This window comes from Rattus norvegicus, chromosome 18 (assembly GCF_036323735.1).
Source record: "Rattus norvegicus strain BN/NHsdMcwi chromosome 18, GRCr8, whole genome shotgun sequence".
NCBI classification, from domain to species: Eukaryota; Metazoa; Chordata; class Mammalia; order Rodentia; family Muridae; genus Rattus; species Rattus norvegicus.
The window spans coordinates 1,852,530-1,867,773 of record NC_086036.1 but is presented as its reverse complement, the minus strand read 5'-3'; the positions used below and the strand labels follow the sequence as shown (position 1 = coordinate 1,867,773).

At 42.9% G+C, this 15,244-nt stretch overlaps 2 protein-coding genes across 8 annotated transcripts in view; both read right to left on the bottom strand.

The window, feature by feature from the left end:
• The window catches only part of Greb1l (GREB1 like retinoic acid receptor coactivator), a 236,824-nt gene that overhangs the window by 34,518 nt on the left and 187,062 nt on the right, over nucleotides 1-15,244 (bottom strand). For all 7 annotated transcript variants that reach the window (XM_039097272.2, XM_039097267.2, XM_039097268.2 and 4 more), the window contains 3 exons: nucleotides 10,591-10,771; nucleotides 9,437-9,629; nucleotides 627-757 (listed from right to left, as the gene is read on the bottom strand). In XM_039097272.2, coding sequence (XP_038953200.1) covers nucleotides 627-757; nucleotides 9,437-9,629; nucleotides 10,591-10,771 — 505 coding nt within the window. The remainder of the gene's footprint in view (nucleotides 1-626; nucleotides 758-9,436; nucleotides 9,630-10,590; nucleotides 10,772-15,244) is intronic.
• Nucleotides 4,630-7,021, bottom strand: Hspd1l1 (heat shock protein family D (Hsp60) member 1 like 1). Its single transcript, XM_063277638.1, has 2 exons — nucleotides 6,837-7,021; nucleotides 4,630-6,711 (listed from the first exon to the last, which is right to left on the bottom strand). Exons 1-2 carry the CDS (start codon nucleotides 6,947-6,949, stop codon nucleotides 5,103-5,105), a joined length of 1,722 nt encoding a protein of 573 aa, XP_063133708.1. The 5' UTR covers nucleotides 6,950-7,021; the 3' UTR covers nucleotides 4,630-5,102.

Genomic DNA, 15,244 nt, shown 5'->3' with positions numbered 1-15,244 from the left:
GAGACGGTCACACAGAGGGCGGGAGGGATGTTAACCTTTTGAGTCTAGGAATCAGGCTCTGAGAAAACAAAGACAAAACATTCCTGGAACTGAGGAATAAGGGAAGGCTGACATGTTAGAGAGAATTATCTCTAAAATAGAAGAAATCAGACTCTCAACCCTGAAGGTCAGGACTACAGGATGGGTCCCAAGGATAGACCATGTTTAAATGGGTTTTGTTCCTTAACTATGTTCTATATGTAGCCACGGCTTCCAATGTTTAGCTTGTAGGGAACTGTCTAAGGATACTTGCCCACAGTGAGCAGGTGAAGAGGTACAAAGCCTGAGGTATAATGTCAGGAGACTGGCTAGAGGTCAGGGTAGTGACCTTCAGCACACTGAAGCTACCTAGGAGACAATCTGGGGTATGAAAAATGGTACTGGTTCCTACTGTAGGACAGCCTGCCCTTGTTTGCCTTGTATGATCATCCGAAAGCCAGAATAGTAGAAGGCCATCTTGAGAAAGCTGTTTTTATTTGTCCTTTCCATATCACTTGCACAAGCACCACCAAAGACAATGTGACATGGCCAGACAGACATTCAACTGTTTTTGGCATATAGCTAAGGCCAAGGGCAGCCTTCCTTACCTCTCCAAGAGGGTGCTCACCATCTTTTCAAAGGTCTCATCGCATCTCAGGAGGGGGCTGGTGATTCCCCACTGCAGAGACTTGCTGTACTCATTCAAGCCAAAGTACAGCTTCTCGCAGCCCACGTCCTCCTAATTGGAAACAGCAGAGCAGGGTTTGGTGGGAGGTAAGGGAACAGTTGTGGAACTTGACATCGACATCGCATTCCTGCGGAACTTAGTACGGTTAGTGGCATGTTGATGTTTCCCTTAGGAAACTACACCCGGGTTTGTCTTCTTTTCCTTTTGTTCAGATACACAGGGCAGACACCTTCTCTTTTGGTTAGAAGTAGTTCTCCTTTCTGATGTATCCAGAGCACTTGGGAAGAAACTAAAAACCTTAAACACTAGGAGTGTCTTAGTCAGGGTTCCTATTCCTGCACAAACATCATGACCAAGAAGCAAGCTGGGGAGGAAAGGGTTTATTCAGCTTACACTTCCACATGGCTGTTCATCACCAATGGAAGTCAGGACTGGAACTCCAGCAGGTCAGGAAGCAGGAGCTGATGCAGAGGCCATGGAAGGGTGTTTCTTACTGGCTTGCTTCCCCTGGCTTGCTTAGCTTGTTCTCTTATAGAACCCATGACCACCAGTCCAGGGATGGCACCACCCACAGTGGGCTGGGTTGTTCCCCCTTGATCACTGTTGAGAAAATGCCTTACAGCTGGGCCTCATGGAGGCATTTCCTCAACTGAGGCTCCTTTCTCTGTGATAACTCCAGCTTGTGTCAAGTTGACACACAAAACCAGCCAGTACAAGTAGTTTTGGTACTATTTAATTGTGGTACTCCCCTTTACAAATAAAAATTAGTCTTTGAATGGAGAATAAAAATACAATGCACTATGAACATTCTACCTCATTAGACAGAACACACAGCACCAGTCCTCACCCTTCTTACTGACTCAGTTGCCGCTGTGGAAGTAATTATTTTTTTGGGATGTGACACAAGGATGCCCCAGAGGATCCTGGGGTATGGGACATGCAGCTGACTTTCAACTAAGAAGGCCCAGAATGTTAAGTTTTTGCTATTTTTGTTTGCTTGCTTGTTTTGTTTTGAGACTGGGCTCTCTGTCCTGGAACTCACTCTGTAGACCAGGCTACAGAGATCCACCTGCCTCTGCCTCCTGAGAGCTGTGATTAAAGGAGTACACCTTCATTTTTTCCTTATGCCTGTGCATTTTGTTTTCACATTTTTATTTATTATGAATTTAATTTTTCTTTAAGCATTCTCTTGTTTATTTTATAAAGAAAACAAGGCTGATACTTAGAAATAACATAGAAATAAATTAGAGGAAGCAGATTAGGAGTAAGAATGGGCCAGGGATAAAGTTAGTGACCCTGGAAATGCATGTCAGAAATTTATGCATCACTCCTTAGCAGTGGCTGTCATACTGAACTTTTCTTTTTGAGACAGAATCTTGTGTAGCCCAGGCTGGCCTTGAACTTGATAGGTAGCAGAAGATGATTCTGAGTTTCTGACAAATGCTGTCACCACAGGTTTGTGCCACCATGCTTGGCTCTATGTAGTGATGGGAATCAAACCTAGGGCTTTGTGCATGCAAGCATTCTACCAGCTTAACTGTATTTCCATCCCCAGAGCCTTTAAATAACCTATCTTACGCAAATTTGTGATTTGTGAAGTCTATAAAATAAACATAGGGGTAGCTAGTGAGATGGCTGGTGGTTAAGAGTGCTTGTGGCGGGGTTGGGGATTTAGTTCAGTGGTAGAGTGCTTGCCTAGCAAACGCAAGGCCCTGGGTTTGGTCCTGAGTTTGGGGGTTGGGGGAGGGGAGAGAAAGAGTGCTTGTGGCTCAGAACCTCAGTTCAGTTCCTAGCACCCATCTGGTGGTTCACAACTGCCTGTAACTGAAGCTCTAGGGTTTCTGGTGCCCTCTTCTGGTTTCCGTGTGCACCTGCATGTATGTGTATATACTAACATGCACACACACATATACAGAAATAGAAATTATACAAATCTTTGAAAAACTGTAAGGCACTATTGATGGGAAGTTTTTTATTTTTAGCACTCTCCTTCAAACAAGACAAGCCTGGCTGCTGGCACAGGGTCTTTCTTGAAAGCATTTTTTTGTACAAGGACTAGAAGATCTCTTGGACCCCAGAAGTCTGGCATAGATTGACTGACATCAGCTGCAAAGGACTAGCTCTTTTCTTTTTTGGTGGACTTGTGTTTTTCACTGCTCACTTTGGGAGAAAAGAATGCTGCCCATTTCATCTTCAATCTTTGTCTGGGCTGCATGCATAGTGACGCAGAAGGGCTGTGTTGTGCTGTCTCTTTCTCAACCCGGGGGCTGCTTTGTTTGGGAGAACAGAATCTCAGGGCTGATGCAGCAGCTCAGCACACAGGGGTAGTACTCAGTACCAAGTCACCTGTGCTCAAGCCCTATATGTGCTTTGTGCTTTCTTGCAGTTGTTAGCACTTTGGAAGTCCTATGAAAGGTGGACACAGGCCTACAAGTGCTGACAATGGTTTTTTAATTCAAGTACTTTGTTATATTCCAATTTCTCTTCCCATGTTTGAAGAGCCAAAGGAAGTGGACTGTGAGGATTCCTACATGTTGCTGGATGAGCTGAGTGTGATGGTGTGCATTTTCCTTTCTCTCTGTTGACCTCAGTTTCTTAGGGATGACTTATTTTAAAATTATTATTATTATTATTATTATTATTATTATTATTATTATTATTAGCCATACAGTGACTCATGCCTTTACTTCCAACACTTGGGAGGCAAAAACAGGCAGATTTCTGAGTTCAAAGCTAACCTGGCTTACAGAACAAATTCCAGGACAGCCAGAACTACACAGAAAAAGCCTGCCTCAAACAACAACAACAATAACAATAACAAATTATTTTTTTAAGGTGGAGTCAGGGCTCAAGTAATTCTCCAGCCTTAGCTCCCCAAGTAGTTTGGATAATAGCATGTGCTTGTCATGTCTGACTATAAAGATAATCTTTTAAAACTTACATTTTAAAAATGGTCTTACTGTTCTGTGATTCAGTTGTGCATGGGGTGTCGTTAGTGCACAACTCCACTGCCAGGTGGAGGTTAAAAAACAACTATGTTTCTCCTTTTACCTTTCTGTGGGCCCCAGGGCTCAAACTCAGGTTGTCAGGCCTGTGCAGCAAGCAAGCAATGTTACCTCTTGAGCATCTCCAAAGCCTGATTCTTTTAACCTTTTATTCCTAAAGTATAACAACTCCCTCTCTGCGGTGTCTTTAACAAACTCCCAGAATCACAAGTCAGGGCATCAATCACTGAGATCACTAACTACTCCTTTTAACATATGAGCCCAATGCCACCATTAGACCTAAAGTACTCACTGTAACCACAGCGATGACTCAAAAAAAAAATCACATGAAACCTATTTCTTATCACAAAAAGGAATAACAGGGCAGGGGGCTGGAGAGATGGCTCAGCGGTTAAGAGCACTGACTGCTCTTCCAGAGGTCCTGAGTTCAATTCCCAGCAACCACATGGTGGCTCACAACCATCTGTAATGAGATCCGATGCCCTCTTCTGGTGTGTCTGAAGACAGCTACAGTGTACTCATATAAATAAATAAATAAATCTTAAAAAAAAAAAGAAAAAAAAAAGAATAACAGGGCAGGAGAAACAAGCCTTTCTCTCCATCACGGGGGTGAGTTCCCCTGCAGCCAAACATCATAGCAAAGAGGCATTCTGGAGAACTGTTTTGTTAGAGTAAAAATTATGTTTTAAAAATATTTTTACCTTTAATTGACATACAGTTAGTTGTAGGCTGATGTCATTATGCAGGTGAAGGCAGACAAGTTAGGTCAACATCATGACTGGACAGTAAAAAAAATAAGTCAGGGATAAAGCTTTTGCTAGGCAGGAGAGAAGGGGAAGGAAGGAAGAATCAAGATGGAGACAGGGAAGGATGACCCAGATCCGGGTGGCCTTGAATCGCCAAGGTAGCCGGGATGGATTTCTTTTTTTTTTTTTTTTAACTTTAAACAAAATTTTATTACACAAAGGTTGTCACATAATTGGATACTTCTCTACTCTGTACACAATCATTCTCACCTTCCACAGAAAGGCTGCTTCTGAACTTCTCATGTGGTGACACAGCGCTACAGTCCTGATGCTAACAGAACAGTAGAGATGCCTCAGTGATTTAAGTTGAAAGCAGGACACTGGTATATGGCTCTTGCACCCAGCATCAGGAATGTACAAATGTCTTTATTCAAAAATACAAAATAAATTATCTGTAGGCATGGACAATGACAGCAGTAAACCATTATGTATTGTCAAAGGAAACCAGTAACTGATGGTTACAGTGATCAGCCAGCCTTCTCTTCAGTCATTTTCTTCAGGTGACTTCTCTGAAGTTATTGGTGAGGAACCTGCCTGGAGCTTCCTGTCACAGTTCATTGATAAGGCAAAGCACTATTCTAGGAGTCAGAACATGCCACCTCCCATCCCCCCTCCTATTCCACCCATTGCACCCATTCCAGGGTCCTTCTCTTCTTTAGGAATTTCTGTCACTACAGCTTCGGCTGTAGTTAACAGGGAGGCCACCCCAGCAGCATCCAGTAAAGCAATTCTTACAACCTTTGTTGGATCAATGATTCCCTTTTCCACCATGTTCACAAAATCTCCAAGCATGGCATCATAGCCAACCTCTGAGGAACTCTGCAGAATTTTTTCAACTATCAAAGATCCTTCAACACCTGCATTCTTAGCAATCGTCATTGCAGGGATTTTAAGTGCTCTTTTAATAATTTCTATACCTATCTTCTGATCTTCATCAGCAGGCTTTAATGAATCCAAGGCTGGGATGCACCGAAGCAGAGCACAGCCCCCTCCTAGAACAATGCCTTCTTCAACAGCTGCTCTTGTGGCATTGAGAGCAGCTGTAACTCTGTCTTTCTCCTCATTCACTTCAACATCACTCGTCCCTCCAACCTTCAACACAGCTACTCCATCTGGAAGTTTAGCAAGTCGCTCGTTCAGCTTTTCCTTTTCATACTCACTAGTTGTGATGTCTAGCTGCTCAGTGATTTCTTGAATACGTTTTTCAATGTGAGCTTTGTCACCTTTTCCTTTCAAAAGCATGGCATCATCTTTGGTGACAATGACCTCTCCAACTTTTCCTAAATCATGAGCTTGAACATCTTCAAGATTTAGATTCAAACCCTCTTCTCCAAACACCGCACCACCAGTAGCGATAGCCATATCTTTAAGCTGGTTCTTCCTGTTGTCCCCAAACCCTGGAGCTTTGACTGCTACAACCTGAAGACCAACTTTTAGCCTGTTCAAAACCAGTGTGCTAAGAGCTTCTCCATCAACATCTTCAGCAATTATGACCAAGGGCTTCCGGTGAGCATTGGCAATTTCAAGAGCAGGTACAATGGACTGAACACTAGAAATTTTCTTTTCACTCAACAAAACATAGGCATCTTGGAATTCACATTTTTGACCTTTTGATGTGTTAATAAAATATGGGGAAATATATCCTCTATCAAACTTCATGCCTTCAATAATTTCTAGCCCATCATTCAGGGTTTTTCCATCCTTCACTGTGATGACACCCTTTCTTCCAACCTTCTTCATTGCATCAGAAATGATGTTCCCAATGTCTTTGTCTCCGTTTGCAGAAATTGTAGCAACCTGAGCAATTTCTTCAGGGGTTGTCACAGGTTTAGATTGTTTCTTAAGTTCAGCAATTACAGCATCAACAGCCAACATCACAGCTCTCCGGATTTCCACTGTATTAGCCCCTTTGCTGATCTTCTCAAAGCCCTCCTTGGCAATAGACCGTGCCAGAACAGTGGCAGTGGTGGTGCCATCCCCAGCCTCTTCATTTGTGTTATTGGCAACATCCTGAACAAGCTTAGCTCCGATATTTTTATATTTATCCTTTAAATCAATTGACTTTGCAACAGTGACCCCATCTTTTGTTACTTTGGGACTTCCCCAACTCTGTTCAATAATCACTGTTCTTCCCTTTGGCCCCATTGTAACAGCTACAGCATCGGCTAAAAGGTCTACACCTTGAAGCATTAAGGCTCGAGCATGGGGTTGGGGATTTAGCTCAGTGGTAGAGTACTTGCCTAGGAAGTGCAAGGCCCTGGGTTCGGTCCCCAGCTCCGGAAAAAAAAGAACCAAAAAAAAAAAAAAAAAAAAAAAAAGGCTCGAGCATCCGCACCAAATTTTACATCTTTGGCATAGGCCCGAGTGAGATGAGGAGCCAGTGCCCGAGACACTGGTCTCATCTGGCGAAGGACTGTGGATAGTCGAAGCATTTCTGCGGGGCTGCGGCGGATGAGCACGAGGCGAGGCAGGCCGTCTGCGGCGAGTGAGGGACCCAGCACTCGGGATGGACTTCTGTAGGCAAATTTATTTCATCTAGGTGGGCAGTTTACATTCTTATCAATTGGTTGTTAAGTTTATTGTGTGGATGTATTGTGGATTGAGAATTTAACATATAAAACTGATTTTTGGGTTACAGTTTGAGTTGGGAGTTTATATTTTAACCACCAGGGGGTGGTTGCTGGGAGTGTGGGCAGAGTCCACGGCAGGGAGCCATGATAGGCCAGCTACTGCTGGACTTCTGGAGCCCTGATTTTACTGAGTAGCTGGAACCAGAGAGTTCTAGCAGAGAACTGCCGGGAGAGATACTAACCAGAGATAAATTAGCACTAGTTCCAATAGCCTGTTGGAGCCAGAACTGTCGACCACCAGAGTATGCGTGGGAGCCGGTTCCACTGCTTTTTTATTTTTTACTGCAACATACTGTAATTATACATACTTGGGGCATTCAGGTACATATTTGTGGTATGTCAATACATGTATATAATGTATTCTGATAACATGAGAGTACGTGGCACAGTTATCACTTCAGACCTACATCTCTTTGTGTTGAGAACACAATATTTTCTTAGGTGTTTTGAAATAGTCAATTAATTATTTTCATTCCTAGCTCTCTTGTTGCACTACAGAACAGGGGAAGTTCTTCCTCTTGTCTAACTGCACTGTGTACCTATTAGTCATTCTCTCTATGGCCTTCCCAACATCTATATGTTTAGTTCCTGCTAACCACGACTCTACCCTCTATCTCTTTAAGGTGTTCTTTTCAGCTCCCAGGTATAAGTGAGAGCACAGTGTTTGATTTTCTGTGCCTGATAATTTTACTCTATACAATGTTTTCTTGCCTCATCCAGTGCAAATGGCAGAGTTGCATTCATGCTTTTGTGGAACAATATTCCATTGTCTGTGTGTGCTCTGTTCAATACTCGGTAGACAGCTGCAAAACTGCGTGCTGTTTTCTGTGTGCTGCAATGAGGTCACAAGTCAGGAGTCTCAATGTGCTGACTTCCAGCCCTCGGCAAAGCCACCCTCCAGTGAAACTGCAGAATCTCAGGACCACACAGTATCACTAGGTTCAAGATACTTTTCCTTTGTATCTGTTCAACCGGCAATCCCACTTTTCATACAATGAGGCCACAGGCTCAGCCTGTATTTGGCAGGGCAAGATGGTGGCAGGGCTCCACAGTCAGTGTTGGATGTGGTTGGCACCAAAACTACAGTAAAGCCACAACTTGACATAGTCTTGGTGTGATGTGGACACAATGCTAGTGTTTTCACACCAAGGGTACTGCTGAAGGCTCACGGTCTCAGCCTTCCAGCAGTGTGAAATAACATGTCTGCACTTTCTGACTTAAACACACTTATTTTTCAGTACCCAAAGCATTTAATATCTTTACACAAGAGATCCACAATACAATAGCTAAGGTCTATCATTTTTATGAAAAATTTCTATGATAATATATGTACCATACAGCTTATAGGCTGTAGAAAATATTGTTAGATATTAGGGACTAGAACTAAACCAGAAAGAACCATCTGAGGGGTTGAGGATTTGGCTCAGTGGTAGAGCACTTGCCTAGCAAGCACAAGGCCCTGGGCTCGGTCCTTAGCTCTGGAAAAAAAAATCTGATATACACAGTATTGAGAAGACTACCCCCCAGCACACGGTCCTACTGACGGTGCCAGTCCTGTCATACTGGTTTCAACCAGAACATGAAGAACCCACCAAAACAGAAACTCCACTTGTATGAAGGGGAGGCTAATTATCATGGACACAGGTCGTACTCTTAGTCTACCCAAGCAAACAAGACATCCAGGCTTGGGTAAAGTGAGTCACTTTTTTCTTCTTCGGTGTAAGGACTGAATTGGGAGCCCTTGATATGCAGGGGCTCTATGGATGGGCCAGCACCCTAGCACTTTGAAATTAATTATTTAAAGTCACACAGATAATTCAGAGCATCAATGATGCTCTGGTATGATATCACTTGCTCATTTGTTTGGAAATAGGGCAACACTCTGTACACAACCCAGGCTGACCCTGAACTTGTGGTCTCCCTGGGGTACAGGGAAACTCCTACATCTAGACATTAGAATCTATATAGTACTGTTAGGTCCTTATCTACACCATGCATACGTTCCTAAAGACTCGCTCGCTGCCCAATGAGCTTTCTGTAGTTCACCATTTCCCAGGCGTCAGTGCCATAATACTTGCAATTATCAGAACTCGGAAGAATGGGGTGAGGTGGTTAGGGCCAGAAAGGGCAAAAGAGCAAGATCCCATTTCAAAAAACTATGATCCTATGAAGAATGTTGGTGAAAGGTCTTAGCACATGTTTTAGCTGTGTTTTACCAAGCCATGGCCATGTTTAGTTCCAGGTTCTGCCTCCCGGGGAACTGCAAATGGCTGCAGGTAGAAGACTCACCGTGGTGTCCAGTTGTATCCAGTGGACCTCATTGCTGGAGCTGATTCGAGACTGCTGGGTTTGTAGTGTGTATGGGAAGGAGCTCACCTGGAGCACCAGGAGGTTGAAAGCTTCTAGAACTTCTCTGCAATTAATAACCCGATCAGCTAATCCGTGGGTTGGCTCACCATGTGACAGAGAGCCTGAGATCACACTGTAAAACAGTAAAAGTTTTGTCAGTGCTCCTTCACCCAGCTGACTGGATACAGAAGCAGGGCAACGTGGGGATAACATCGTACTTATTTTATTTGAGAGGGGCAGATACAATCAGAATGTGATCTGGAGTTGGGTGTGGTACAACACCTGTAATTAGGAAGCACCTGAGAAGCTGAGGCAGGCAAGATTAAGAGTTCAAGGGCACCTTGGGCTATATAATAAAATCTTGTCTCATAAAACATACGATTTGAAAGACAAAAAACCTTATTCTTATTTATATTCTTATTTTTATACTACCCCTTCCAGACAGAAGTTGGGGGTTCTTCCCTTCCTGGCTTTTCAATTTGATCCTAAGCTACTGAGTGTGAACTCAGTCATGCAGCTCACAGCAGCTCATCTGAGTTGGATTGTTTTACTGTGAAAGCTTCCAGTCCTGCAAAGACCTGCACCCACAGTCGCCTCCTTCCCGCCTCAGCCTGTGAGGAGGGATGGGAACAGGGGTGAGAGGAGGCCTTCCCTTCCCCCATAGCCCAGAAAATCACACCACTAAAGTTTTCAGTTATGTTTAGTGTGAGTATGCTAGGCTATCATGCAAGCTCAAAACCACGTGTGTGTGTGTGTGTGTGTGTGTGTGTGTGTGTGTGTGTGTGTGTGTGGTCCCAGGAGCTAACATGGTAGAAGACAGAACTAATTCCTACAGGTGTCCTCTCACACCTATGTGTGCATGAGCGCCACATGAATGTACATGCATAAAATAAATCAATAACGACAAAAATGAAAATCGACATAAATTGGGCAGAAGAGTTTCAGGGGCAAGGAATGGTTGGGAATAAGTTACCTATGGGAAGACACTGAATGCTAGGGTATCAGCGCCTTTACACCATGACCTAAAGGATTTCCTTAGGTAACAGTTACCGCTGTGGAAGAAATAAGGGGTCTGCTCCCACTGAAGCAATCACCTCGTTAGCTCCACATGGGAGTTATCATGAACCAGCACGAACAGTGTGTATGGGTTCTGCTTCACCCTCCTCATGAAAACTTCAAACTTGCTTTGAATCTCATTGTCCAGGCGGACAACATATTTCTCTGCTCTCTGATGAGCCGTCCCATTTTCCTCCAGACCCAGGTCTACAAGGACACCTGCCAAGAAGAAAAAAGTTTCTCTTTTTACACATTTTGTGTAAACACACACACACACGCACACACACACGCACACATGTGTGCACTCAGTGTTTTGACCAATACTGGGCACACAGAGGTTTAGAGAGAAAATCTTTTATTCTTTCTCATATTCTGCTGAGTTTAGAGGAGGAAATGCCAGATTTCCCTTTCTTTTAAACATTCCATCCCATGTCTTTGGCCTGATCTAAAGAACAAGAAATACATTTCTGCTGCTTTGGGTTTTGCGACAGGGTTTCAGGGGCCGACACTGCCTTCCACGATTAGACAATGAAGCTCAGAGACCTACACCACCACACCCAGCTTACAGAACAGACCCAAAGAATGCTCTGATTCTTGGAGTAAAGACTGTGGAACGCCTAAGACCCATTTTATTTGGGTCCTTTTTGTAGGTAAAGTGCTAATGTCTACCTTAGGCTGCTAGGAAAAAACCAGCTTTGGTTTGCAGATATTGAATAAGTTAATAAAACATAAAATCCTTATTTTTCTAAATTTAGTATAGAAAAGGAAAACACAAGACCACGGCTTTACATATGCCAGGCAAGCACTTTCCCACTGAATTGCATTGCCAGATCCTATGGAAAACATTTTTATACAGGGACACACATACACAGAGCATGGGAGGCCTTCAGTGAATGTTAGGTTTATTTTCTAATTAATAAAACAAACAGAATTACCCATGATTACTGTATTCTCGGGAAATTAGAAATTGTATGACTTTAGCATGTTTGTGGCTCTGTGTATAAGTGAGTTTGACATACAAACATCCAGGTGTGTGAAGCCGTTGGTCACAGCCCAGCGTTCTGTGAAATGAAGTTATGAGTTACACTGATTTAATTTTACCCTTTTAACAAAATGACACCAACCAGCTGACAACCACATGCTGTTAGCATCTACAAACTACAATAACAGCCTTAAGTGAAATAGGAAGCAAAAGTGGAAAATGTTTTATTTTATGAAAGTTCATCATACCAGAAAAGGAAAACATAAAACTAATCTTTTTTTTTTTTTTAAGATTTATTTATTTAATGTATGTGAGTACACTGTCGCTGTCTTCAGAGACACCAGAAGAGGGCATCGGATCCCATTACAGATGGTTGTGAGCCACCATGTGGTTGCTGGGATTTGAACTCAGGACCTCTGGAAGAGCAGTCAGTGCTCTTAACCACTGAGCCATCTCTCCAGCCCCATAAAACTAATCTTAATTCAAGATTTTTTATTTTGAGACAGGGTAACCCCGGTTGACCTGGAACTCACAGAAGTCTGTCTGCCTTTGCTTGCTGAGGGGTGGGATTAAGGGCATGAGTTTTAAATTTGTTTTCTTGTTTGATTTTTATTTATATGCATGCGGACCTGTATGTGGCTGCATGCATGTGAGTGCTGTGCCTATGGAGACAAGAGGAGGCACTCGCTCTCTTAGAACTTGAGCTACAATATGGGTTGTGGCGATTGAATCCTGGGGTCTTTAGTAAGATCAGCCAATGTTCCTAACCTCTGGGCCATTCCTCTTGCTCCCAAGGAGCCTTTTCTTGGAGATTATTTTCCATTTTACCTGAAAGTAGTCATGTTTTATTGTTACTGTTTCCAAAGGACACTAAGCAACAGGTTGGCACTGTGAAGTCTTTTGAGGTAGATGACCGTGGTACTCACTCAGCACTCAGTAACTATTACTGGTCATTGACTTTATGTCAGGTAGTCATCAGAGGTCTGCCAGGTCTGAACATACAGGGAGGAGAGAGACAAGGCCCTAGTGGCATGGAGGAGACACTGTCATAACGGAAGCAGGTCCTGTGAGAGTACAGGAAGGCAGCAGAAGAGGGGTTCCAAGAGCTTATTCTTGTCTGAAAAGGGGAAAAGAGTCAGGCCACCTGGAAATGAGTCTCTAGCAAACAAACAGCGGCAGCTGCTACAGCATCTTAGTAAGAAAGCGAAACATGTTCAACACCAGTAATCGAAGGGGAAATGCGAGTTACATCCACAACAAAATATACAAAAAACAGTAAGAAAGAAGTAGGCGGAGAAAACAACATGTCTCTACAAAATCCACAAACACACACAGAAAAGCTCTGAAGTAACCAAACTAAAAAGATGGTTCCATAACTACAGGTGTATGAGTGCAAAGTAGGTAGGAAGAATAGTAGGGGGATGCACACTTTTCTGAACACATCTCTAATACATGGTTTTGGCTTCTAGAGCCTCAGAGAGCAGCGAATTTCGAAAGCCAAACCTCAGGGAGTCAGAATGATGACAAATGAACTCTCATTCAAGGAAGCGGACCTGCAAAGGTGAAGACATTAAATGAAGCACACCACCATTGGCTGCAAAGTGTACATTTGAGGACAAAACCTTTAGTCACCAAAGCATTTCTCACAGAGACATGGGATATAATCAAGTCAACAGTCCAAGAGAAAGTGCACTCGGTAAGTGTGATTTCTTCCTGTGAGGCAGGGAAGTAACACACAAGGAGAAGGGAAAGGACAGGATGAATTTTGGAGTGCTTTTGGAATTGGGGGTCTCAGTATGAACTCATTATTTAAATGTATACAGAGAAGCAGAGAGGATATATATGCATGTATGGATTGACACACACACTTACACTTCCTGGATGTCTACCTGTGTGTCTAAGATGACACTGAAGTAGCAGTGAGGACACCAGCACCCAGATCTGGGCTTCTGGACACCTTCTTCAGTAAAAGACTTAAAGCTTTCTGCACATAAGAAGCTAATTTCAGGACAAATTCAAAACCTAACCAACCAATCTGGGAGCTAGGGAAGCAGCAGGACTACACCCAACCACAAATGTACTAATTACAATTCAACATTTATCTGTAGCCATTTTGTTCTTAAGAAGGTAGACGTTGAGAATCAAGATTTATCTGAATGAGGGCTGGAGAGATGGCCCAGCAGCTAAGAGCACTGGGTGTTTTTCCAGAGGTCCTAAGATCAATTCCCAGCAAACACATCTCGGAGGCTCTCGACCATCTGTAACTGTAGTCCTATATGAATCTACTGCCTTCTTTGGTGTGCAGATGTACATGCAGACAAAACACCCATATTCATAAATAAGTAAACCTTAACAAGTCATCTGAATTAATTCTTTTGCTGTGCTGCTACGTCACCAACACAACATGTAATTTGGTGAATTTATTTGTTTGTATGAACTTTTGTCTGCTGTTCTCCATGTAATTAAAAATTATATCACATTGTGAATGTACAGAAGGAAAACTGTGTTTAAAACATTTGAGCTAGGGCTGGAGAGATGGCTCAGTGGTTAAAAGCACTGACTGCTCTTCCAGAGGTCCTGAGTTCAATTCCCAGCAACCACATGGTGGCTCACTTCTGGTGTGTCTGAAGACAGCTACAGCATATTCTTATACGTTGAATAAGTAATAATTTTTTACAAAGTTTGAGTTAATTTAGATAGGCATATGTCTTTAATTCCCACTAAGGGAAGGTAGAGGAAGGCAGATCTCCCCATGAGTTTGAGCCCAGCCTGGTATACATATCAAGTCAGGGCTACAAAGAGAGACCCTGTCTTTAAAAAGATTGCTTGAATTAATTCTTTTTCGAGGTGTGATTGTATTATCTATATTACTTGTAGTTTGGTTGGTCTGTATATGCTTATATTCAATTTTGTCCACATTCATCATTTTAATTGTTTTTTAAATATGTAAATAATAAAAAATGAGACATGGAAGCAGAAGGATGTTTGGGATGAGGCAGAGGCCTGTGACGGGGAAAGGCAGTACGGAGTACACGTGATCAGAGTACATGTCATAAACACATATGGAAAGCTAATGCAACCTGCTATTCTGTGAGCAAGTAAGTGCTAGGTCTGTAAACTGTTTTAAGCCGAATCCTTCTGTACTTAGCTCTTCGATCTTGTAAACAGAAACACTGTCACTAGTTCTTGCTTTAGCTCTCATGTTTTGTCTCCCAAAATAAACAGATGCTTAGGAGCTGGAAATGTTCGTAAGTGATCACAAATGGCTGCTCCGAGAAAAGTCACCTTTATTGGGGTCTGATTTCTTAACAGTTTAAGTTGTCTACAGAAGTTCTACTGGGTTAAATAAAATTTCATTTCCAGAAAGTCATGACCAAGTCTGTCATAGTTTATTAAGTCCACAATAAAAAGTAAAGAGCAGGACCCACCCAGGATAGAAGTGTGAGGACCACCTGGGATGCCTATAGAGGTCCAAGGACTCTGTCTTAGAGCTGCCTAAATAAAGCACCTTGTTTGGGCATTAATGGGAACTTAGGAGGTGTCAGAATTCTTTCGAGACAAGTTTCCACTCAAAAGTTCTAGAAGGGCAGTAGCAAGGAACCTCTGTCTTTTCTAAATGACATCCATCTCTCTGGGAGCTGACATGGGCGGTACCCTAGTCATGGGTATCCTTAAAGACCGACTCTAAACATCTTGAGTGAGGAATCCTA

Coding starts and splice junctions, on each gene's coding strand:
- Hspd1l1 (XM_063277638.1), bottom strand. CDS start 6,949: ATGCTTCGACTATCCACAGTCCTTCGCCAGATGAGACCAGTGTCTCGG. Junction 6,712..6,836: donor TTTGGTGCGGATGCTCGAGC/CTTTTTTTTTTT, acceptor CCATGCTCGAGC/CTTAATGCTTCAAGGTGTAG.